The sequence below is a fragment of the Camelina sativa genome, chromosome 17 (genome assembly GCF_000633955.1).
Source record: "Camelina sativa cultivar DH55 chromosome 17, Cs, whole genome shotgun sequence".
Taxonomy (NCBI): Eukaryota; Viridiplantae; Streptophyta; class Magnoliopsida; order Brassicales; family Brassicaceae; genus Camelina; species Camelina sativa.
The window spans coordinates 31686620-31711834 of NC_025701.1; the positions used below are offsets into that span (position 1 = coordinate 31686620).

At 30.1% G+C, this 25215-nt stretch overlaps 2 protein-coding genes across 4 annotated transcripts; one reads left to right on the forward strand and one right to left on the reverse strand.

Moving 5' to 3' along the window:
* Positions 13989-18875, forward strand: LOC104758534 (protein NRT1/ PTR FAMILY 1.2). Of its 3 annotated transcripts, none has more exons than XM_010481418.2 (4): positions 13989-14263; positions 14361-14578; positions 16774-17333; positions 17808-18875. In XM_010481418.2, the coding sequence occupies exons 1-4, from the start codon at positions 14167-14169 to the stop codon at positions 18754-18756; spliced, it is 1824 nt and encodes a 607-aa protein (XP_010479720.1). In that variant the 5' UTR covers positions 13989-14166; the 3' UTR covers positions 18757-18875. The 3 variants fall into 3 exon arrangements, with proteins under 3 accessions (XP_010479720.1, XP_010479721.1, XP_010479719.1); XM_010481419.2 differs by lacking the exon at positions 14361-14578 and adding an exon at positions 15066-15283 and having other exon boundaries at positions 14167-14263; XM_010481417.2 differs by lacking the exons at positions 13989-14263; positions 14361-14578 and adding exons at positions 14711-14958; positions 15066-15283.
* LOC104758535 lies at positions 20032-21203 on the reverse strand. Its single transcript, XM_010481420.1, has 3 exons — positions 20972-21203; positions 20617-20754; positions 20032-20353 (listed from the first exon to the last, which is right to left on the reverse strand). The coding sequence occupies exons 1-3, from the start codon at positions 21131-21133 to the stop codon at positions 20168-20170; spliced, it is 486 nt and encodes a 161-aa protein (XP_010479722.1). The 5' UTR covers positions 21134-21203; the 3' UTR covers positions 20032-20167.

Consider the following 25215-nt stretch of genomic DNA (forward strand, 5'->3'; position numbering starts at 1 on the left):
ATTTCCATGGCAGAGAGGACCCACCTGGTTTGCTACGGTATTACATTTATTCTGTGCACCTACTTCTAGCTTCTTCTCCGGTAAACTCTACTGTTCCCATTGCCCTGCAACCAACCTCTCCTTCGAAGCTCAGGTCTGATTTCTCTTCGCCAATGTCTTTTCCTACAAACTTTGTGTGGATTTCTTGATCACCATTTCCATGGCAGAGAGGATCCACCTGTTATGTTACGGTTCTACATTTATACTCTGTGAATCTTGGTTTTAGCTTTAATTCTTAAATCTCATGATCCTAAGTTTCTGAAGTTTCATGGCATACTAGACCTGAATTCAAATTTTCGAGGCTGTGGTTATGGTCTGAGAAGTTTCTCTACCAACAACCACCCCTCGATGATTCTAGCTGTTTACTTCAGGTTCTACATTAGTGAGCAAACATTCACCAGCACCTCCATCACCCTCCGGGTCTTTGACCCCCAAATCCATACCTTGGCTCTACGTCTGCTAGTGCTCCTCACTTCAATTAGTTCCTTGGCTCTGATTCTACTACCAACGGCACTGTGTCCTTTGACCTTAACCTACTTGTCATCTCTCGAGATCCTCGATGATGTCCAATCCTGCAACCATGATCCCACATGCCTACAATTGCTTCTTAGCCCTTGTGTCATAGCTTTCATGGAACCTTGCTTGATGTTTCTTTTATGTTTGTATTTGCATATGACTTTGGGGAAAGCCTTTTCTTGTAATCGTTAAACTCTGAGATTCTTTATCCCTTTTCTTGTATGCTTTCTATTTGAATGAATAGAATCATCGTTTGTCCAAAAAAAAACCTCGCAGATGTTGGCACATGCGTCTTCTGGGATGTCCAGGATTACCTAGATTGAAACTGACCGAAGTTATGGATCGAGATCGACCAAGATCTCCCACTTCATATCGAAATTCAATTATGGAATGTGTTACATGTCAATATCTTAAGAAAACTTACATTTAATTGTGAATATATTAATTCCACATATCTATATTACTATTTCTTGAAACATTTTTAAGAGAAACTTGTACTTTGTAAGATATAATTATAAGAAATGTAGTTGATTTAAAGAACAGATTGGGAAGTTAGAAATACTTATATCCATGTATTCCATCAAATCATTACCAATATATAATTTTTACTATCCATATAACCCCACACAATTAAAATATTTTACCACTAATTATAACATAGAAATATTTATATATATTTTTGCAATTAATAGAATAAATATGTAGAAGATTTTGTTAATATATAAAATTATGATTCTCCTATCATACATGTTTTTCTTAATTGTTGACTCATCATATTATACAGAAAATTAGTTAATAAAAATGTTAGTTGATAAAAATCTATATTTATTTTTCTGCATATGTTGTGATTCGAATTTTTAAAACTAAATATATATTACTAAATTGATGAAAGAAAAGTGTATGTTCAATGTTCCACATCGGCTAAATTCAAAAAAATATAAAATTTGAACTTAACAATCATCCAAATTTAAAATTTCTATCGGTTTAATCTAGTTTTTAATCAAATAGTTTTACTGTACCGGATATTAGAAGTTTAAAATATTATCTTATTATATAAACCTTGGTTCTCAAAGTGAGTAACTCACCAGATCGTGACACGTGTTAGTTTTAACTATCAGAAATCAAAGTTAAAAACTCATTAGATCGTGACACATGTCATTTTAACAATTAAATATCCAAGTTAGTAATTTATCAGATCGTGACACATGTCAATTTTAACGATCATAAATCACATATAAAAATTAGTAACTCATCAGATCGTGATACGTGTCATTTTGAACGATCAGAAATCACAGTTTTCAAGCTTGGTAAAACGATGCATAAGATAATTATAATCTTATTATATTAAAAAAAAACTTTGTTAATCCTAAAAGAAAAATGATTGTAAATACATCCCTCTATATAAGCAAATAGATGATGACATATTTTTCACCAAACAAAATAATTTTGACTAGATTTGTTTTTCTTGGTAAAATTTTCTTTTTTTTTGTTTTATTAACCTTTTGTTTGACACATCATTGTTCTTGAACAAGTATCGAAGGCAATTTGTTTGTTGTGTAATCGAAGCAACTATATAAAAAGATTCATAGATATTACCACATGTTTTCGTCGTCGTTTCTTTGAATTTTGTTTTGTTTCTCAATTTCATAATGCATACTACGCAATATTTGACTTTGAAGTGTTAACAAAGTTTTTTATGCATAATAACTAAAGTTTTTGGGATTAACAAATTTCTCACGGTGTTAATATTATTTCTATTAATTTGCATGACAAATAGCATAAAAAAAAGATGAATACACAAATACAAGAGAACAATAGAGATTATATAACACTAGATCAACTAAACAGAAAGCGTTCTTATCGTCGAACGGTAGTACGTCTCACAAGAAAGTGGGAAGCAAGAAAATTTTATAAAATTTATGAGCTCAATGGAATAAATTTTCTCATAAAATTGAAAAGGGATTAAGGAAAATATACATAAAATTATTAATTTTGAAAAATGTAAATACTCACTTCTATATAAACACTTCTATTCAAAAATATTGCTTTCAACTTTATTCTATTGGTGAAACATTTTTCATGGGAAGACAAATTTTCCTTATTTTTTAAAACCAAAATATACTCCTACTTTCTACTTTTTCAGTTTGGAATAGGTAAGATTAATATGTTCACCCAAAAAATGGAAGATTAATATATGCATCTTTTTCTAATACTGTATTTTAAAATTTATTGTAGTAGTTTTACATTGTTTTATTTAATTTATATTTTTATCTTTGAATTATTTGAGATTCATATATTACAGTGCTTATAATTTTCTATTATTTCTTTAATTATGTCAAATTAATTTTCTTCTAATTTTTCAACCTTGATTGGTTGGTCATATACATTTTTTTTTTGTGCAAACATAATTGTTACCATTCGTTCAATCTCAAAAGGAGATAAAGAGGAGAAGGTCATCAACCTAATGGTTGGATAAAATATGTAATCAAACACAAGCCTACAACAAACATAGATAGATTGGAAAAACATAAATCGTTGTTGATAGATCCAAAGAAACTTGGAGACAGAAGCTACATCATTGGAAAATTTAACATTAGTTACTATCAACATATTTTGTGACGTTGGAAAAGGGTATTTAGTTTCATTGGTTGCTGGAGCAAGCCACTTTGAGATATCTAAAAGACGTGAACATGTTCTCTCCACACAGGAGGAGGGCAGATCCGAGGTTCTCTCTTTAGTGGAGGAGGTTGGACGCAATGTTATTTTCCTAAGGAAGAAAGGTGGGGGAGGTTGGACGCAAGGTTATCTCCCCAGGAGAAGAAGGCGGAGCGAAGGTTCTCTCCATGATGCAGGAGGTTGGACGCAAGGTTCTCTCCATAAAGGAGGAGAGTAGAACTGAGGTTCTCTCTATGGTTAGTCAAAAAGTGCATAATCCCGTAAATTACTTCTGAATTAAAAAAATCACCGGTATGCAAAAGAAGAGAAAAGCCGTCTTTAGCCTAAAAAGGTCAATCAAACCATTTGTAAAACCTGAGTAGCAGTAAGATTACCAGATTCCGCTTTATGTCTTACACTATTGTGATATAATTTATTTTTTATTCAAAATATTTTTTAAGCCAATAATTTTATTGATTAAAGAAACTATGCAAAAGTGAAAGTAAAGAGACATATAATAGTTGGCTTAATTTGTTCATATAGACATTTGCTAGGTGGTGGTAAATAATATATTTGTAACATACAATATACCTAGGTGTAAAAAATATACTTATAATGGTAACATAAATAAAAGATTTGTAAATGGATATAAATCAGTGTATCATAGCAAAACATTTTTTATAAATAATGTACTATAAATATTAATATATTTTATTAAATTTTATTTTATTTACAAAACTTTAAACCCGCACATTTAGCGGATTATTATCTAGTTAATGATATAACTAAGCTTTACTAAAAAATTTAAACATTATAAACGTTTGAATTATTAAAAGAAATTACTTCAGAACAAGTTATATGATGAGACAGTTTTAGGTAGACATTAATATAAATTCAAAATATTATTAACCTATGTTATATCATCACTTTATTATTTTCTTAACACCACCAAAATTAGAATATTAGACATGTCAATTAAGTTGATATTACTATGATGGTATAAACAAAAAATTGTTCAAAAGTATAGCACGGATTTAAATCATGTATCTTAGGTTAAGAATTTAAAGTCATGTATCCATTTTAGTGAGAGTTCAATACAATTTTTCCTATAATGTGACCCTCATTAATTTGTCAAGATTTTCCAATGCAAATTGAATTTGTGCGTGGTGATGCAACATCTATCTTTATACTTTTGCATTCTCTTTCACTAGTTTTAGCAACTTTCAATTATACTTTTGCATTCTCTTTCACTAGTTTTAGCAACTTTCAACTCTATATTTGCTCTAGCTAAATGCTTCAGAGCTTGGCCACATATAGAGACCAGAGGATTAACACAAACCTATTTTGTTTTTAGTTTTCATTTTTTATTAATATACAGATTTTATCTCAAAAACAATTCTTTTTTTTGCTTTCATTATTTATGTATTTTAGTCTAACATGTTTTGGTCGTCTGGGTCCAGTATCATTATATTAGTTTTTATGGCAATAACAGCAACCTCGAATTGATTCTTCAACTCATGATATAACCAGAGGAATAAAGTACTAATTTAATGTCGACTCAACATTTTCTAAATAGTTACTTAAGATTGAAAATTTATCTCAACTAAATTTTTACGTTCCTTCATTCTGTAAGAACTTTATTTTTTTAGTCAATATATTTTCTGCGGTATGCATTTGGTAATGTCTATACAAGTATTTTTAAGACTGAACTTTGTATTGATATATTTGACCAAAAAGAAATAAAGTTACATATTTAACTTTTAGTTTGATAAGGCATTAGCAATGTATGATATGCTCAAATTGTAATAGCCTAATGGTACTAATAGCCTTACAGTTGTAATACTCTAGGGGTCGAATCCACAGAGACTTTAGATCACACAATAGACTTATTTCTCTTTTAATTGTGCTAAATCAAAATATTAAATTAAAAACAATACAAAAACAGAATTAAAAGTATTGTAAATTCAAAGGATTAAAGAGCTAGGCCTAGGGAAATTCTCAAGAATTTATGGAATCTCTTTGCAATAAATAATTTTGTTCATCAAAAGGTTTAATCAGGAAAATCAATTATATTCTCATATCAATTTATTTTCCTAGGTATTAATTGTAGGTGATCAATCAAGAATTAATATGAAGAACAACCTAAGATGAAGATCATAGAAGTTAAAGAATCCTAAAAATAATAGATCTAATAAACCATAAAAACCCTATGAAAAACCCTGAACCTAACAAGCAAACTACTCAGACATAATCAATGAAGAACAAAAAATCTTTTCTGAATAATAAGCAATTGATATTAAGAAGTAAGAAGGGAGTTCAAGAATCTTTTCTCTACAGATGAAATCGGATCTGTCTCTCCCAAAATCTCTCAATCAAAAAGGTGGCTGGAATCCAAAATTGCTAGAAAATAACTTAGGTTTTAACAATGACCATAAAAATCCTATAAAACACGTCTTGGGCCTTAATTGCAAATAAGAGAAACTTGGGCAAATTTTGTAAATCTTCTAAAGATTTGTGGAGAAAGCTTCCGATTGACTTGTGGCACCTGCATTGATCGATGCTTTGGTTGCATCGGTCGATGCATACTCTTGAACTCGTCTCCCAGCTTCGTTGATCATCCTTCATGCTTTGATTATACTTCAAATCATCCTCTTTTAGCTCCTAAGTGTTCCATCTGTGCCAATGAGTATCTAAACCTATAAAGACTCGAAAACAACCTAGAAAACAAATAAAAGACTCAAAAAGCACACTTATACCATGATTAAAAACCACAAAAACCATGATATATCAATGTACGTGTGGTGTTGGCTAATGTAGAAGACTAAAGCTTATCCTTAACCTACCCTCTCTTGTTGTCATCCACTGTGTTCGCCTCACTTTGTACCATCTGAATTTTAAGGGTCCCTTTATTATTAATTAGGTTTGAGTCGTTTGACTACTATATATTCCAATTTGATCTTATTAATGAAAATCCATTTTACCGAACCCCTTATAGTGACAACACTCACGATATTTCAAAGCCCCATCAAGCAAGAGAATCTTCTTATCTTTTTGTCGTTCTTTTATTAACCTAATCAACCACAAAGAATGTCTAAACTTCATTGGAAACGATATTTATGACTACATTTATGTAAGCAACCCTACACGTCGTCCTTGCAAAATGGGTTTGAACTCTATATTATAGTATAGTATAATATTACTACAGATGCAAAAACATGGACTCTAGACAATTCTTACAACATATATGTACAATCATATGGCTTTCTGAAGATTCCACGGGGGATGAAAAAGGAACAAAAAATGAACTACTAGAAATAGCAAATCGTTAGAATATGTATTAACACACAATAATATGTATGTATCATTATAACTGATAGGTTAAGAAACATGATCGTCCAAGACTCCAAGTGTAAGGCTAGAACGGATCTAGATATTTTGAAATTATAAAGTATATATATTTTGATTCATGTTGTAACTTGTAATTACATTTGTTTTTTATAAAAAAAATGTTTACCTATATCCAAGTGTTGTTTACTACATAATTACACATTTTGAATGTCTAGTTTTTTTTAATAGTTTTAAGACATTATTAATTATTTGAGAAAGTTAATTACCTCAAAATTTCTTATGATTATATTTTATATGTATTGACGTACAAATTATTTTCCTATTACGTATCTCTAAAACCATTGTTAATCCATGTAATGTCTGTTCTGTTCTCTTAATAATATACCCATATTAATCAGCATCTAATGTGATAATTTTTTTAAAAAAGTCATTTTCACCAAAATACATTGTTACATCAGTTAATATAGTAATAATAATAAATAGGAAAAATTTGGTCTATAGAGATGTCGACAGTATAAAACGTCCAGAAAATAGAATAAATTTTAAGATTTAATAATAGACCGTAGATATGACCTATGTGAGAACAGAGGACAAGAGAGTTGAAAGTCAAAAGACATGGGTGCGTGCACTTGGACGAAGGACACAAAACAATTGCATGTTATTATTTTTTTTCTTTTTTTTTTTTTTCTTTCCAACCAATTATTTTATTTTTCATATCAAATGAAAATCACAAATTTCCAGCGTTTCAGATATTGCAATCGAAAACGGAACATCTTACTTCAATTTTTAAAGAACGTTCTAAAATTTTCTTTGTATTATTTATATAAATAAAAGAAGAGGAATCAAAGCAATGAACAAGAAACAAATGGGATATGTAAGAGGAATGAAAAGGATATACATATGGAAGAACACAAATAATACCGTTTCGTAGAATTTAACCAGTAAATTTAACTAATTTCTATTTTAGAAAATATTTTTATTTATTTAACGCTTTCGAATATGTTAACATATATTTATGTATATGCAGTTTATTTTTTATTAGTTTAATTCTTATTTTAAAATAAATAATTAATAATATTTTCAGAAAAAATAATTTATATCCAACAACCTTAAGCATCAATTAAATTGAAATATAATGAATGTTTTTATAGAATTTCTGTATTTTATCTTTTAGCCCAAAAACTATTGAAAAATAAATAACGAAACTAAAAAAATAGAATATGTTGACAAATAAATAAATTGAAATATAATATATATATATATATATAAATAAATCGAATAACAGCATTTTAAACATTTTAAACAACAAAGTTAATTCAATTATAAAAAAAATTCTGTACGCAAATGATATTGAAAAATATATCAAGTATCGATTATTATTCAGAACTCTGCAGGATTATATAGTTAATAAAAAATAACTGCTATCATTATCCTAGTTTGAATATTACCTATTACGGTCATAATGTTAGAATGTATCACCACCACACAAACACGCATGAGCACAAAAGAGGAAGAAGACATAAGCTCATTATTGTGTGTAAAAGGAGAAAGTGTCAAGTGTCAAGTGATTGAACATAAAAGAAAAAAGAAGAGAAAAAAATAAACGAGAATAGTTCTAAAAAGAAAAAATAATGTTTGCAGAAGAGTGGGTGAAAATTTGAGTCAGAACTTAGAAGAAATGAGACAGACAAAAATCTATTTTTTTGAGTAAACCAATGGAGAAAATATGAATCTTATGAACACTGACACAACTTGAGTTTATTATATTTTGTTTGTTGAGAGAAGCAATGAAATAAATTGAGTTTAACGTGCAATTCAAGCAATCTCTCAGTGATAATGTATTTAAACTATTCATATTCTACAGTCTTCTCCACGACTCCACGAACTATCCACAAACATTACAATATACACATATGTGCACACACACGCATATGGACTTGTGATCCCAATAAAAAAGTGTCCAATGGAGTTTGAAGTATATATATTTTTGGACCTTTTGAACTATGTTTTTCAGAATGTTATGTACTCAGTTTGGCGGGAGAGAAACGATAGGAGGCATGGGGAACCACACTCACTAGGGGAGAAGATGGTGAAGCTTATTGACAAAAATGTTCGTAACAGAGTCAACACAATGCAAGATAAGGATGACTCCCTCATACATGTTTGGTTGGCATCAAAATTCTACTGAGGATATGGTTTTTCTTTTTTAAAAAAGTCTACAAAGAAATGTAAATTTCAATTGATTAAACTGTTATAAAACGTTTTATTTTTTTTTGAATATAATTTAACATTAATTCAAAAAAAAATATCTTTGGACCTTTTGGTGTAAGTAAAATATCTATCAAACCCAAATTGAAAATACGTTTTTCCAACGTTGGAAGTGGTTAAATGACTCGAACTACTACTATAGTATATTTTATTTCTAAGACCATAACAAAATACAGAAATACTAAAATTGATTTATATAAAAAAGTTAATAGTAAGATATAGTATATCCAAAAGAAAAAGAGCTTTCAGAGTATCCGACACCCACGTGCAAGGGGAATGAATAAAGTCATAATAAATATTTTCTCTGTGAAGACTCTCACATTCATTCGCATCATTGTCACCTTTTTTTTTCTGTAAATTTTTTTCCGTTGAATTGCATTATTGTATATATAGTATTGAAATACTTCCCCCACACGTTATTATTATACTATGTTATGTTATAAAATAATGTAACAAACACATGCAGTTACGACAATGGGTAAGGATAAAGTATTGTAAAAACTTACAAACTTATTCAACAATCTATGAGCCTATTATTGATTTTATGTCAGACTGTATAATAAGATTGACTTGTGAGTAAATGACTGATGGGTCGAAACCGGAACAAAAGCTTTTTTTTTTTTTTTTAATATGATTGCACTAACTTTAATAAGGCCTTTATTTCTTTAAGAAGAAGTGAGAGACAGCGAATAAAAGAAAAGCTGGTAACCTCATGGGATGTTTTGGCTTTGCTCAATTATTTCGATACTTTTGATATGATTTTGTTCCATTCCTTTTCATTAATCGGATGTGAAAGCTATCCGATTAGTTGTATAAAGGGATGAAAGAATTTGAAAAATGTTTTATACAATCTAAACATAAAAAATGTAAACAGTTCTTTGGCTATCAATATTTGGAGCAGCGTTTAATGCGGCACGTATCCCTGATCACTACGAAATTTTTTGCATACACAGTTACACACAAAGCTTGTTCCTATATAATAAATAGGCTATATTGATCTCAAATGTTAATAATTTTACTAAAAGTATTGCAGAATTTGGCTAGAGAAAGATGATGATGGGTGGCGAAAATTAATGGTAATTTTGAAGAAATATGAAAAGTTAGCTTAGAAACTATCTCCAACTCATTGCGTCATTTTTTTTCAGAATAGAGTGGATTGGGTTTTTTTTTTTCCAACATAACTCTAAAATATAAACTACGGTAGAGAACTCTAAAATAGAGTATAACTAGGTATCCATCCGCACTATGTACGGGATAAATCGATTTAAATAAAATATTATAAGCAAAATTATTATTTGAGATTTAAGATTTATTTTGTGTCAAACAAAATATGTAAGTAAAGTTTTTTTTGTTTATTCAAATTTGCGTTAACTTTCGGTAAAATACGTTTTACCCGTGAAATATTTGAACTTGGAAAAGAATTTTAAGGTGGTGTAGAAATTTTTGATGTGTTTTTGTGTTTCTAAAAATCAAATTCACATATTTTATGTTTAACATTATCATCTACATCACTATACCATTAAATAGATAACAAAATATTTTTTAGACTAATCGATTTAATTTAAACTAATCACAAGTTTAAAAAATACAATGAAAAAAATGTATAAAAGTGGTAAATAAATGAATTTTTTATTGTTTGTGAAATATAATTTATTTCTACTAATTAAATATGTTACAAAATTGATAATTAAATACATTTCTGGATTTTAATTGTTGATTAAATTTTTCATTTTTTAAAACTTATATAAAAGAACATTATCTTATATATGTCAATGATATATTTATGTAAATAATAAAGAGGTGAGAGGAGAGGATTATAGAATTTTTTATAATAAATACAATGACCGAGAGTTGTAAATAAGTAGATGTTTTGAGGGTTATTTGATAAAAGTGTCATGAGCTCTGTAACGCTGACACATCAGCTTTTTTCTCAAGTGTGCTCTATTAATATATAGGAGATTTCAAAACTTTCTTATTTTGGGAATTGAAAAGAGAGTAAGATTTGAAGAGATTTGACTCCAAAACAGAATTTAGAGTTAGATATAGAATAATGTTGAAAATGCTTAAGTGACTAAATAATGACAAAAATGGCCGATCATGACAGATTTGTTACTAATAAAATAACTTAAACTAGATTAGGACCCATGCTAGAGCATATGTTGAAATTTATTTTATTTATATTGTATTTTTTATATAAAATATAATTTATGTGATTGTTTAAAAATGTTTTTTAGATAATATGTGGTTGTCTGTAACTGTACCCTTGCTCGTACACGGTTAAAATTTAGTGATTAAAATCAACCCATGCTCTGCACCTTGGTTATTGAAAATTTCTTAATAATTTTCCAATCCCCTTTTGTGAGAACTTTCTTAAATTTCATAACATCCTCCTTCTTCACCCATGCTTGGATTTTTTTACCTTGTAAAAAAAAGTATAATCGGAAATCACGCTTAATCCGGAGAAGAGTGATTAAGTTTTGAGATTTTTTACCTATATATGGTTAATTAAATATTCTTTGGAAATTTGATGATATTCTTTCTAATATACTTTTTAAGAGTACCTTAAATCGAGATTTAATTAATGGTTACAACTCATATAAACTATAACTTATCAAATATCAAATAATTAATTTTATAACTCATATTATATAGTCTACAAAAAAAGTTGTGTACTTCCGTTTTATTATATATGGGATTATGTAATACATTATTATGAATTTTTTTCTTGTTAAATAATTATGAACTAGGAGATATCCCGTGCTTTAAGCACGGCTCAACATTTTAAAAAAAAAAATCTAATATAATAATAAAATTTATTGTTATATATATATATTTTTAAGTTATTTTGTTTGAGATAATATTTTATTTTAATTTTTCTGTAAATCTATTAGTCTCTTTGAAAACTAATTATTTTAGAATATTATAGAATTTTATCTTTTGACGTATGTTACAGTTTTATATTGTTTGTTTGTTGTATTTGCATCATTATTTTGTAAAATATGAAGTAGTATTTTTAATATTATAATTGTGAACAAATAAAAATTATTAATTTATCATCTATATAAATTTAGTTTTACCAAGCCGCCAATGTGAAAATTAAAATACACATTTTTTTAGATTGAGTAATATATCTTCGTTTAAAAAAATTCAAATTACAACATATGCAAAAAAATTCGGCATTTTACTAATCATAAGTATTATATGAAAATTCCAAATAATTTGTAAATAAAAGAAAATAAAGATGATAGGGGAATCATAATTTGAAATCTTAACAAAATCTTTGAAATTTAGTTATTAAAAATAATTATATTGTGTACTTGGATATAAAAGCTTAGTTTTTGAAATTCTGATTGGTTTATATTTTAAAAATATGTATTTAGTAATTTTCATCCATAATTTATTAGAGGAAAAAAATATATTTTTTTTTATTTTTCTAGATTTTTTTTATTTAATTAATTAACTAAATTAATAAAATTTTTCTAATGGCAATTGAATGTAATTTTTTACACATTTTAAGATTAGTTTCATATTTGTACTTCCCAATTAATATAGTAGAACTAGATTAGGACCCGTGCTAGAGCACGGATTGAAATTTTTTTATTTATATTGTAATTTTTATATACAAAATAATTTATGTGATTTATTTTAAAAATTGTTGTGAATAAAACATTATGCAATAAAATAATCTACTAAAACTGATGGACCCGTGCTAGAGAACAAATTTTTGTAACTTTTACTTAAAGCACTATAAATGTGATTGTTTTATTTGTTTTAAAAGTTATTTTTTTTAGGAAACACTATGCCATTAAATCATATGTTGAATATGACTTGTGGAAATAACGTATATTTTGTATAGATTTTGATCCATGGTACACCGTAAATTAAGTTATTTGATAAAAAAATAATAATTTGTTTGTTAACTTTTTGTTACAGTATTAATTTAATCAACTTAATTAGATATGTCTATTAATTTAATATTCATATTATTAACAAAATAATGAAATGGTATTTTACCCGTGTAGCACCGAATTAACAAAAATTTAAATTTATATTAGTATCTACTCAAACACGTCGTGTCATATAACCCCGTCGTGTAATATTTTAACTCGCAGTACACCATGAATTGTAATGTACTAATGTGTATAAACATAATAAGCATCATTATAAGTATGATAAAATTAAAAGACATGAACCGAAAGATGATACCTTATCAAAAAGGTAACGATAGATTATTGATCGGTTTATTTTATAGTATAATCGGAAATCACTCTCAATCCGCGGAAGAGTGATTATTTTTTGAGATTTGTTTGTCTATATATGGTTAACTAAATATTTTTTGGAGATTTTATTTTATTCTTTCGAATAACTTGTTTTAGAAGATCTTAAATCAAGATTAAATCTTTGCAGGATATATTTTGGTGTAAAAGAGAATTAAGATTATTCTCCTAAAATCTTGCGAAAATGAAGAGTTACAGATTAAGACTTTCAACGTGATGTAACATATATCTAATACAAATTAATATCAATTTTTTTATAATCCATTTGTAACCTATTATTAAAATTATATAGTCTACAAATTTGAAGTTGTGTACTTCCGTTTTATTAAATAAGGGATATTAGTAAATAACTAAAACTTTATTAATAGAATATAAGAAAACAACGATTTAACTAAAAATGGACTAATAAAAAAGTATTTAATTAGCATTAACATGAAGAATGTTTTGAATCATCAAATTGAACAATTCATGTGTGAGCTACTTTGAATCATAAAAAGAACTCTCGTATAAATGGTTTGCCAACTAATGTAACAGTAGTGTGTCTAATTGACGATAACTTTTTCTTTGATGTAATTACTAAGCATAAAATTTTAGCAATTATTTTGTATATTTTTCGGGGAAAATAATATAAGCAAGTAAGCAACCACAATAAACAGAAAATTCGATCAAAATAGCAAAATATAAAATAAAATAAAATTCTAAATATAGAAGTCGACGTCATTAATGTTTAAAATCTCAGAACTCAATCTACAATCTATATAGTATTAAAGTATCTATTCTCTAATTATCATTTTTTTTTTGAATAGACTAATTAATTACAATCATTTTGCACTTACTGTTTTTTTCCTCTTGTCCCCTATAGGCGTTAGTTACTAGTATTAATTGTCCACTCGTTGCGGAGATGTAACACACATTCCTCGCTCTCTCTCTCTCTCTCTCTCTCAATTCACTTGCAAAGACAAAGATCTTCCACTTCCTCTTCTTCTTCTTCCTTTTTACCTTTTCTCTGTCTCTCCCCTATATAAAACTCACTAGAGTGTTTGTTTAGCTAAAAGATTCAACAATGGAGAACCCTCCGAATGATACAGAAGCTAAGCAAATCCAACCCAATGGAGGTAAAAGAACAAAAGGTGGAATCATCACTATGCCTTTCATCATAGGTATAACAACATTTCCATAAAATCTTTCACTCTATTTTTTTCGTCCTGAATCTTCATCTCTAATTTAATTATTTGTTAATTTATTATCATGGTGAAGCAAACGAGGGGTTCGAGAAAGTGGCGAGTTATGGTTTATTACCAAACATGATTATGTACTTGATCAGAGATTACAGATTTGGAGTAGCAAAAGGAACAAATGTGCTCTATATGTGGTCTGCTGCATCAAGCTTCACACCTCTCTTGGGTGCTTTCCTCTCTGATTCCTATCTTGGTCGTTTCCTCACCATCTCCATTGCTTCTCTTTCCAGTTTCTTGGTAATAAATAATCTTCATCTCTCTAATCTCCCATCTTGCAAACCGGCTTAACTTAATCGGAACTGAAATTTCTGGTTTAGATTTCTACTACTTGTCATTAAGACTGATAAGAATCCGTAACTGATTTTGGAAAACNCTCGCTCTCTCTCTCTCAAATCACTTGCAAAGACATAGATCTTCCACTTTCTCCTTCTTCCTTCTTCTTCCTTTATACCTTTCTCTGTCTCTCCCCTATATAAACTCACTAGGTTGAGTGTGTGTTTAGCCCAAAGATTCAACAATGGAGAACCCTCCGAATGAAACAGAAGCAGCTAAGCAAATCCAACCCAATGGAGGGAAAAAAACAAAAGGTGGAATCATCACTATGCCTTTCATCATAGGTACAACAACATTTCCTTAAAATCTTTAACTCTACTTGTCTTTTCTGATTCCTCGTAAAAACCTTTAATTGAATTATTTGTTAATATAATTTATTATCATGGTGAAGCAAACGAGGCGTTCGAGAAAGTGGCGAGCTATGGATTATTACCAAACATGATTATGTACTTGATCAGAGATTACAGATTTGGGGTAGCAAAAGGAACAAATGTGCTCTATATGTGGTCTGCTGCATCAAGCTTCACACCTCTCTTGGGTGCTTTCCTCTCTGATTCCTATCTTGGTCGCTTCCTCACCATCTCCATTGCTTCTCTTTCCAGTTTCTTGGTAATAAATAATCTTCATCTCTCCTTCCTTCTCTCTAATCTCCCATTTTCCAAACCGGCTTAACTTAATCGGAACTTAAATTTCTGGTTTAGATTTCTACTACTTGTCATTAAGACTGATAAGAATCCGTAACTGATTTTGTAAAACTGACAACTCTTTTTAAAAATCTTTTTACCATATACTTTTTACGTTATATGATATTTTATTGTCGATATCAAAAATATATTTAATATTATCTAGTAAGTTTAAAATAATATATTTTTACAACATCTAGATAATGAATTAATTGAAGTATAGTGGTACGAGGTTTTTTCTTCCATATTTTTATAGCAAAATAAAATAAAATATATATGAATATTTGAACATAAAGTAATATTGGACCAGATTAATTTAGTTTCCAACAGATTCATCGTTGATGCACCATTGAATAGGTTGTTTTTTTATAGCATCGTGATATTATATAATATGTTAGTAATCTAGTATACACTAAACAGTAACAATAATAGTATGGTACAGTTTTAGTAATTTCAGGCGTTGCATGTGACTTGTGAGGGACTCGTTCCTAGGGAAAACATTTGCTCCAATTATTGTCTTCTTGTGTTTATGTTACACTAAAAGTCATTTTCGAATTTATTTCTTTGCGTGGCAGTTCCATGTGTTCTGAATTTTCTATTTTCATCTAAAACATTATTGATAATTTAAAATGTCCTTCGCAAGTTGTGTGTGTGACCACAAATCGAAACTACAATTTCTGATATGTGACAATATTCTACTTATAAAAAAGTGTGATTGGTTTGCTTCATAAATAAAGAAAACCAAAAAAAAACTTACTATGTTTCTTACTATGTTTTAATATCGGTTCACTTTGGTTCTGTTTTAAAAAAGTTGTTTAAATAAACGTAAACAAAACCAAAACACGACCCCAATTTTTTGCTCGAAATAAGTCTATTTAAACCGGATTGGACACAGTTCACACTGCATGACGACTTTGAATTATTTTCGTTATGGGGCCAAGCTTGATTGTTTTGTAGGCTATATAGCATTGAGCTGTGCGTGGTAGGCTTAAGCAAATTTTTAACCTTGTACTCTTTATAATTTGTCCGGTTCTAAGCAATTTTCATATGATTTTTTTTATTCACCCACTTGAAGATCAAATGTTTAAACTCTGATACATCGATTGATTTGACATGCTGGTACAATTATTCATCGCAATCAACTTCGTTATTATAATTTTGGTAGGGTTAATGACGTATGACTTTACATTCGACCTACCAACGTGTGCTCATCATGGCCACGATTTTGTTGCCGATATGAATATTGGATTTTTCTTCTTGGATTTTTTTCTTCTCATAATTATATAAACGTAGCGACATGTAATGTTTGATAGCTTAACGACATGTAATGTTTTGTTATTACATTCAGCTCAAACTAAACCGGGTTTTCTAGACCAAATTCAATTAATTGATGATCATTGTTGAATCATACCACAGGGAATGATGCTTTTATGGCTAACTGCAATGTTACCACAAGTGAAGCCATCGCCTTGCGATCCCACAGCAGCTGGGAGCAACTGTGGACCCGCGACCGCGTCTCATCTGGCTCTTTTGTATTCTGCATTTGCTCTTATATCGATCGGGTCAGGCGGGATTAGACCATGTTCCTTAGCCTTTGGAGCTGATCAATTAGACAACAAAGAGAACCCAAAGAACGAAAGAGTTCTCGAGAGTTTCTTTGGTTGGTACTACGCTTCCTCAGCTGTGGCTGTACTCATCGCGTTCACTGGTATTGTATACATTCAAGAGCATCTCGGATGGAAAATTGGGTTTGGAGTGCCTGCGGTCCTCATGTTGATCGCTGCTTTGCTATTTGTTCTCGCGTCTCCTCTCTATGTTACACGCGGTGTGAGCAAGAGTCTCTTCACAGGTTTAGCTCAAGTGGGTGTTGCAGCTTACAAGAAGAGGAAGCTAAGTCTACCAGATCATCATGACTCCGTTGACTGTTATTATCACACGAAAGATTCTGATCTAAAAGCTCCAAGTCACAAGTTGAGGTAAAACAACTATATGTATTTCTTATCCTGAGTTCTTGGTTACTTTACAAGTAATATATACCATACTCTCTTGATTAGGTTCTTAAATTAAACTAATATACTTTAAATATGATGTGCGATCTCTTCACTTAGGATAATCTCTTGATTAGGTTTGCAATCAAAGCTTGTTATACAAGACACACGATCAATGCACTCCACACACTTTACTTTGATACTCTCTTTATTAGGTTTTAAAAAAGCTTGTTGTACAAGAAAGATAACGCTCTCTGTTTACTTTGATATATACTACTCCTTTTAATAGGCTTTTGAACAAAACCTTGTGCTATTATAATTAGGAACATGATCTACTGTTTTACTTTGAGACTTCCTTGATTAATTAATGGAAACATGATTTCAATACATGAATAAGTTTGCAAATCATACATGGAAACATGATGTTGGGTTTTTTTTTCTTCTTGATTTTTGTTTGGTTAGGTTTTTGAATAAAGCTTGTTTGATAAGTAACCGTGATGAGGAAATTGGGTCAGATGGGTTTGCTTTGAATTCATGGAGGCTATGCACAACAGACAAAGTAGAGGAGCTTAAGGCATTGATCAAAGTCATACCATTATGGTCCACAGGTATAATGATGTCCATAAATACTAACCAAAGCACGTTTCAGTTGCTACAAGCGACTTCTATGGACAGACGTCTGAGTCGCCATGGTTCAAGCTTTCAAGTTCCAGCTGGATCATTCGGTATGTTCACAATCATAGCTCTTGCCACGTGGGTCGTTCTATATGATCGTGCTGTTATCCCGTTAGCTTCAAAGATCCGAGGCAGACCTTTTCGACTCAGCGTTAAGCTAAGAATGGGATTAGGGTTATTCATGTCATTCTTAGCTATGGCGGTTTCTGCAACGGTTGAAAGCTTCAGAAGGAATAAAGCTATAAGCCAAGGGTATGCAAACAGTCCCAATGCTGTGGTAGACTTCTCAGCGATGTGGCTGGTGCCACAATATGTGCTACATGGATTAGCAGAGGCTCTTACCGCAATAGGACAGACTGAGTTTTTCTATACCGAGTTTCCTAAAAGCATGTCTAGCATCGCGGCTTCTCTCTTCGGTCTAGGAATGGGTGTGGCTAGTCTATTGGCAAGCGTGGTTCTCAATGCGGTCAATGAACTAACCTCAAGAAATGGTAAAGAGAGTTGGGTTTCAGACAACATTAACAAGGGTCATTACAACTATTACTATTGGGTACTCGCGATAATGAGCTTCATCAATGTGATCTACTACGTTATATGTAGCTGGTCGTATGGTCCTTTGGTTGACCAGGTGAGGAATGGTAGGGTTAATGGTGTGAGAGAGGAAGAAGAGTTGCTTGACATTGTTGGCAAAGGCTTCGAGAAGGAAGATCTAAGTGCAGTTAGTAAAGCCAATTAAACAATTATAGGTCATGCAAGCTTTTTACTTTGTCTATAAAGGGGGCAAGAAACTGTAGGGAAATTATATTTTATTGCATCTGGTGTGTGGTGTTATTAGTAAGTGTTGATTAAGGTCTATATAGATTTGTAATTAGATTGGATTCTGTGTTCGGGTTTATAATTAGNCTAGCTATGGCGGTTTCTGCAATGGTTGAAAGCTTCAGAAGGAATAAAGCTATAAGCCAAGGGTATGCAAACAATCCCAATGCTGTGGTAGACTTCTCAGCAATGTGGCTGGTGCCACAATATGTGCTACATGGATTAGCAGAGGCTCTTACCGCAATAGGACAGACTGAGTTTTTCTATACCGAGTTTCCTAAAAGCATGTCNTTTTGTATATATTATATGTTGGTTTGTCTTCTTATATCCAAAATGATTATATTGTCGAAACTATATAGACCCAGACAACTAATTAATAAACTGCTAATGAACCCGTAATTTTAATAATTACTAATATAATTTTAAATTTTTGTACGCTAGACATAATTTAGATGCACTATCATATATGTGTGTATGTGTGAATATATAAAGGCTAGACTTGCTGAGTACGAGGCAAGTCTCTGAGGCCGAGGCCGGGTGGAGCCATCCATAAGCTTCCTCTGGCAAATGACTTCTCTGTTTCCTTCTCTTCTAATTTCAGTCATCACTGCTAGTCTGCTACCCACGTAATTAAGTTAATACATTTGTTATGTTATTTTTTTAATGATACCACACAAATTTAAAAAAAATATATCATTTAGTAAATAACTCCATGCATCATCGTAAAAACTAGGTAAAAGCTAACTAAAATCTTGGTCGTCGAATTCAAAGAACCAAGAGTTTAAACTAGTTCAGGACAATGCCACCGAGCGAGTTACACGGTGGCATAGCTGATAACATCCATCACATCTTCACCACAATTTCCTTGGTGTCTCAAAACCACGGAGTCGATCGAAGGCATCCACTGTGCACATAAGACTTAAAACATTCGCAAGATTTTCTGTTTCTTGTTGAATTGGGGTTTAAGACCAATAAAAAGGTATCTAAGAATTTGTATGGTATTGTCACTCTCAAGATTCAAAGAAAAGAAAATCTAGAAGTAGAAGGATATTCACATCGAACACTCTCGTAGATACCATAATGCTTTGCCACATATCTAGCATCATTAACAACGTAACATAAATATCCATCTAAACATCGATACAAATATCTAGCATCATTAACGACATAACATAAATATTAATCAAAACATCGATACTGAAATTTGATTTGAGGCTAGGAAACCATATGAGAAGACTAATCAATGTCCAAACACACATTATTTTACATACCACTTGCATGTATAGCATATGACATGGTTCATAGGTAAATATTTGATTTGATTGGAGCAATTAAATCTTGCTAACTTGATCGACACCATTGTGTTGGACATCTAAGTCAGTTGGTGTCATCAACAGCCTCATCCATAGTCTACCTGTGGCTATGAGTTCTTCATCGTATTCTCTTCGAATCTCAATTATTGCTGATTTTAGATCTTCCATCTTCCCTGCTAATCTTGCTTCTATCCTTACTTCTTCCTAGATTTTTCATCACATTAAATACGTTATATGACATGTGATTTGACTAACAACTAAAAGATACTAAAAACGGTGTTCGTGTTTCTCTCAAATTAGATATATGTCCAATAATCTATCGACACAAACCAAATATATTAAAACGATTTGATTTTTTTTCTATATATAAAAGAATAAAATTTGGTTCGTTGAAACCGAATTAATTATAAATATATTTTTTTTAAACTTAATCAAATATATTAGTAGAGTTCAGAGAGAAGTCGAACTTGAATTTTGGCCGTGGAGTAGAACGAATAGTTGAGATCAACTGAGACATGGGATCCTCCAACTGAGTACACTGCGGCGGCTCCCATCAACTCCATTAGCACACCAATCGCTGCAGTATGAAAATTCCCGTCTTCATTCTGAATATGATCATGTAAATAATACAATGTAGCACTCGTCAAAACTCAAACATCCTTATTATTTTTTGTCAGTAAAAATCCTATATTAGTTAGAATTATCAAACAAATCCAAATCATGTGAATCATAATCAAATGTACATGTCTTAAATAAAATATAAATATACCACGAAATAATGTAATCATTCACCCAAAAAAAAAGATGTAGTTAATCATTCACCAAAGCGTGATGCGTAACGGTCAAATTACACCGTATGATCCCTCTTCCAACATGAATGACTTGAAGGCCTTCGAGGATGAAACTGGGAAAGTGAGAATGGGTTTTATCTTTGGCCAGCTCTTCCAAATACGTCCTTACTTTGAGGATGGACGAATCTTCCATATCTTCTATTTTGAGATGAAGCTTTTACTACTTAGATTTTTTTTCTTCGAATTAGGTGTTTGTACGCCTATTTAGTCACGTCGACGAGTCAGGAACTAAAAATACCTAAAAACATGATCTGGTGTGTTAAGTTACACCATAACGTGTGTGTTCGTAGTAGTGATTCACGTCCATGAGATTTAACCTGAAACTGTACAATTGAATTACTAATATATGAACGGTGCAGATTTCGTAGTCGACTTCGTAGCGGTAAAAAATATAAAAACGTGACAGCAAGTTTCAGTATTTCCTCTTCTTCTATGAGTCACTGACTTTTTATAGCCAAACATATAGAGAAAATTTGTGGACATCATGAAACGCAAAGACACAAACTTTGGATACCAAACTTCATAAGATTTTGTCCACTAATTTGTTTCGTAAAAAAGTGGCCTAATAGCAAATAAGGGTGTGATGATTGATGAGTTAATAACATAATATTAACTTAGAGACACTAAATTATAGTTTTTTTTTTCTAGTTGTCGTTGTAGAATTAAATATTGTTTCATATTATTTATCGTTTTGTATTTATAATGCTATTTTTTAATAATTTTTTAGCTTACTAATTACTTATATCAAATAAAATTATATATTAACGAAGGATAAAACAAAAAATGTAATTGTTTTTTAATAAGTGTGAAATTACCTAAAACTACAAATTATACTAAATAAAAGTAGGAGCTATAAGCTTCTAAAGCTGTCCACCTAGGATTTTAAACATCCAATAGAGATTAACCACTTCATTATTTAACATATTTATAATTTACAAAACTTTCTATACTATTAACATCCAATAGGGATTAGCCACTTCACTATTTAATATTTTTATAATTTATAAAACTTTCTATATTATTAACATCCAATAGAGATTAGCCACTTCATTATTTAACATTTTTAATATTTTCAGAATTTTGTATATTCAGATTTTTTAAACGACCAATCGGGATCAGACATGTTAATATTTAACATTTTTGAAATTATTAAAAAAAATTTATATTAAAATATTAATAAGTAGCTGAGAACAATTATATATAAGACACTAGCTGAGAACAATTATATATAAGATAAACCCACGCGTAGCGTGGGTTCAAAACCTAGTAATATGAAATAGATAAAGTATATAAGTACTTTTCATTTGACACACATATATAGTATATCCTTCTCATGTTGGCAAAAAGCCCGTTAAGTGTTTTTCTATGGAATATTCTTTTAAAAGCTCGATTGCGTTATCTGCTAGAGCCGTTTATGATCACCCATCTTTATGGTGGAATCCACTTTGGTCCCAATAATTTTTTCAAACACTGTAAAACTTCATAAATTTGAAAATTCCTTTAATGAACTCATGGAGCTTTTATCTCTACTTTATTTTGCTTATCTTATTGCATGTTGTATGAACTCACTTCTTTTTGAGGTTTTCTTTTGAATGAAAACTCTTGTTTGTTAAAAAAAAAAAGTGAGTTTAAGCCAAAAATATTTGTTTCATTTTTAGTAATGTTATACCTTTTAATGCAAAATTAGTTATCATTATTTTGTTTGTACACATTTGTATTATTGTTTAAATGATGTTAAAATAATTTATTAAACTGTGTGCCATAATTTTAAATGTTTTTTGTTTTGAATTATCGTGGAATATATATATATATATATTTTGAAATATAAATTATTGAAAAAATCTTATTAGCAAATGTATTATGAACATAAATTATCTAGACAAGTATACAGTATACATCAATATAATGTTATTAACTATATTTTTGATTGACCAAGACATGTAACATGTTACTTAATAGTTAACACATAGGTTATCGATGTGTCACTACCTGAATTCAAATATGCATAATATAATGCATGTTATTAGCAATAAAAAATAATTTTTATTTTTATTTTGTATATTAAGAGTTCAATTTTTTTTTTTTTTTTTTTTGAAGTACTCAGGAAAGGAAATCATAGTGGGGATGAACATTTGTAGTGTCAAATGCCTTTCTTTATGCATTATAGGTACTAAACGAGGCCTTGGACTCTTGGAGGATGTCAAAATTAAATGGCAAAATCTATCAACTCTTATAATATCCTATTATATTAATTGATTAGTACAAATATGAAACTAACCTTAAAAAATGTAAAAATTTACATTCAAATGCCATTAGAAATATTTAATAAATATTAATTACTTAATTTAATAAAGATAATAAATACTTTGACTAAATATATATAATATATCAGAATTTTCGAATAAATTTTTTTAAATAATTATTAAATTTTAAAAAAATAATTATTTTCTTTTACTAATTAATTGTTAATGAAAATTATTATTTATTTTTTAAAATATATAACCAATCCGAATTTTTAAAACTAAGATTTTATATTCAAATAAATAATCATCCGCGTACCAGTGATCTCCCATACGTTGAATCACTGTTAGTTGATCCTTCATTTGCTTGTCAATATATCCACCGATACCATTTTTTACTCTTTTGATCACAATTTCTAGTCTTTTTTTTTTTCGTTTGTTCATACGCAATTTACAGTCTGCTATATCCCCTTACATTGTCTACATGTAGTGTATACAGATATAAACATAATTCTATATAGTTGATTCGATTGGCATGTTTCATGGACTCTCTTAGTTTATAGTTTATTGCTTTTTTTTTTCTCAGAAGATACCTTTTCATTACCGTTGAATATTGCAATATATAGAGTTGACCTTGACCATTTTAGATTGGTAGAGATTGCATACAGGTTCACTTAGCCTTTTGTACATAGTCCAAACTCGTAACTTTAACAACAAATTGAGCTAGACCAACAAAAACAAAGAAAGAAAATTTTAGATATGCAGATGTAGTAATTTTTATACGATGTAATTATCGAATTCATTTCGCTAACACAAATCAAAGAAACTCTTTATTGCTATTCAGAAAACACAGATGTAATTACTTATATGATAGCTACCACAAAAAAATAGAAAAAGGCAGAAACATAATCAATCTCACACTTGCATTGCAAATTTTAATATAGTACAGTTGCATTGTACAACGGTCCGCAAACAATGTGTAACAAATATGGAGGTCAACGAATATCAAATGATTACTTAGACATATATTGATTGGTAGGAGCAAAGGTTGGTGCTTCACTCCCATATTGTCCTTCAGCAAGTATTCCATTCCGACCTAGCTACAATTATAACACTTCATTATATTTAAATAAAATTCTTTGACTATAGATATTTGATTTGAATCTGCGTTTTTTTAGTTAGTACCTAGAGAAGGATCAAGATTCCTAAAGCGGTATCCCATTTGCTGGGTCGTAACACAAAGTCTTTGACTCCGGTTTGCTGGTTGCGTGTACCGGTTTGCTGAAGCGGTATCCCGTTGTTGACACGACCCATTGGTTGATATGAAAAGTGTAGCAAGCTAGTTTTGACGTGAAGGGTTGATTTATAGGAGAATTTAAGAAGGAGAAGCTTTCTAATTTCCTGAGCCGTGACATTAATCAAATAATAATATTCAATGCAAACTTTCTTATTTTCCTTCCGGAAAATTGAGTTTTTCTTATCTACAGATATTATTGTTGGGGTGATTTCCTACATCAACATGATTATAAGATATCATACATCACTTACATGACTCTTCAAGTCTATAAGATAATCAAAGATTAGACAGCGTTTTAATAGTCTAGTTGTCTTGGATCCTAGACCACAAAATCACAAACAAAGGAAATTGGGTAGCAATATTTTAAAAACCTAAACTACTTGAAGAAATTGTATCAATTTATCAAATACATTTATTCAAAAGCACGTAAATGGAGAAGGCCATTAAGAGTCAAGACCAAAAGCTTATATTATTGAAGCTTACATAGAAATGAGATAAAAAGCTTGAGATTCTTTAGAGAATTTTGGGATTAAAATTGGTATGATCATTAGCTTTCGTGTATACACGACGGTATGGCGTGATATCTCAGTCTTGTTTTGGTGGTAGGGCTCTCAAGATGAAAAGAACCAAAGAAGCCGGTAATATCTCTACCAACTGTAATTAAACAACAAGGATTAG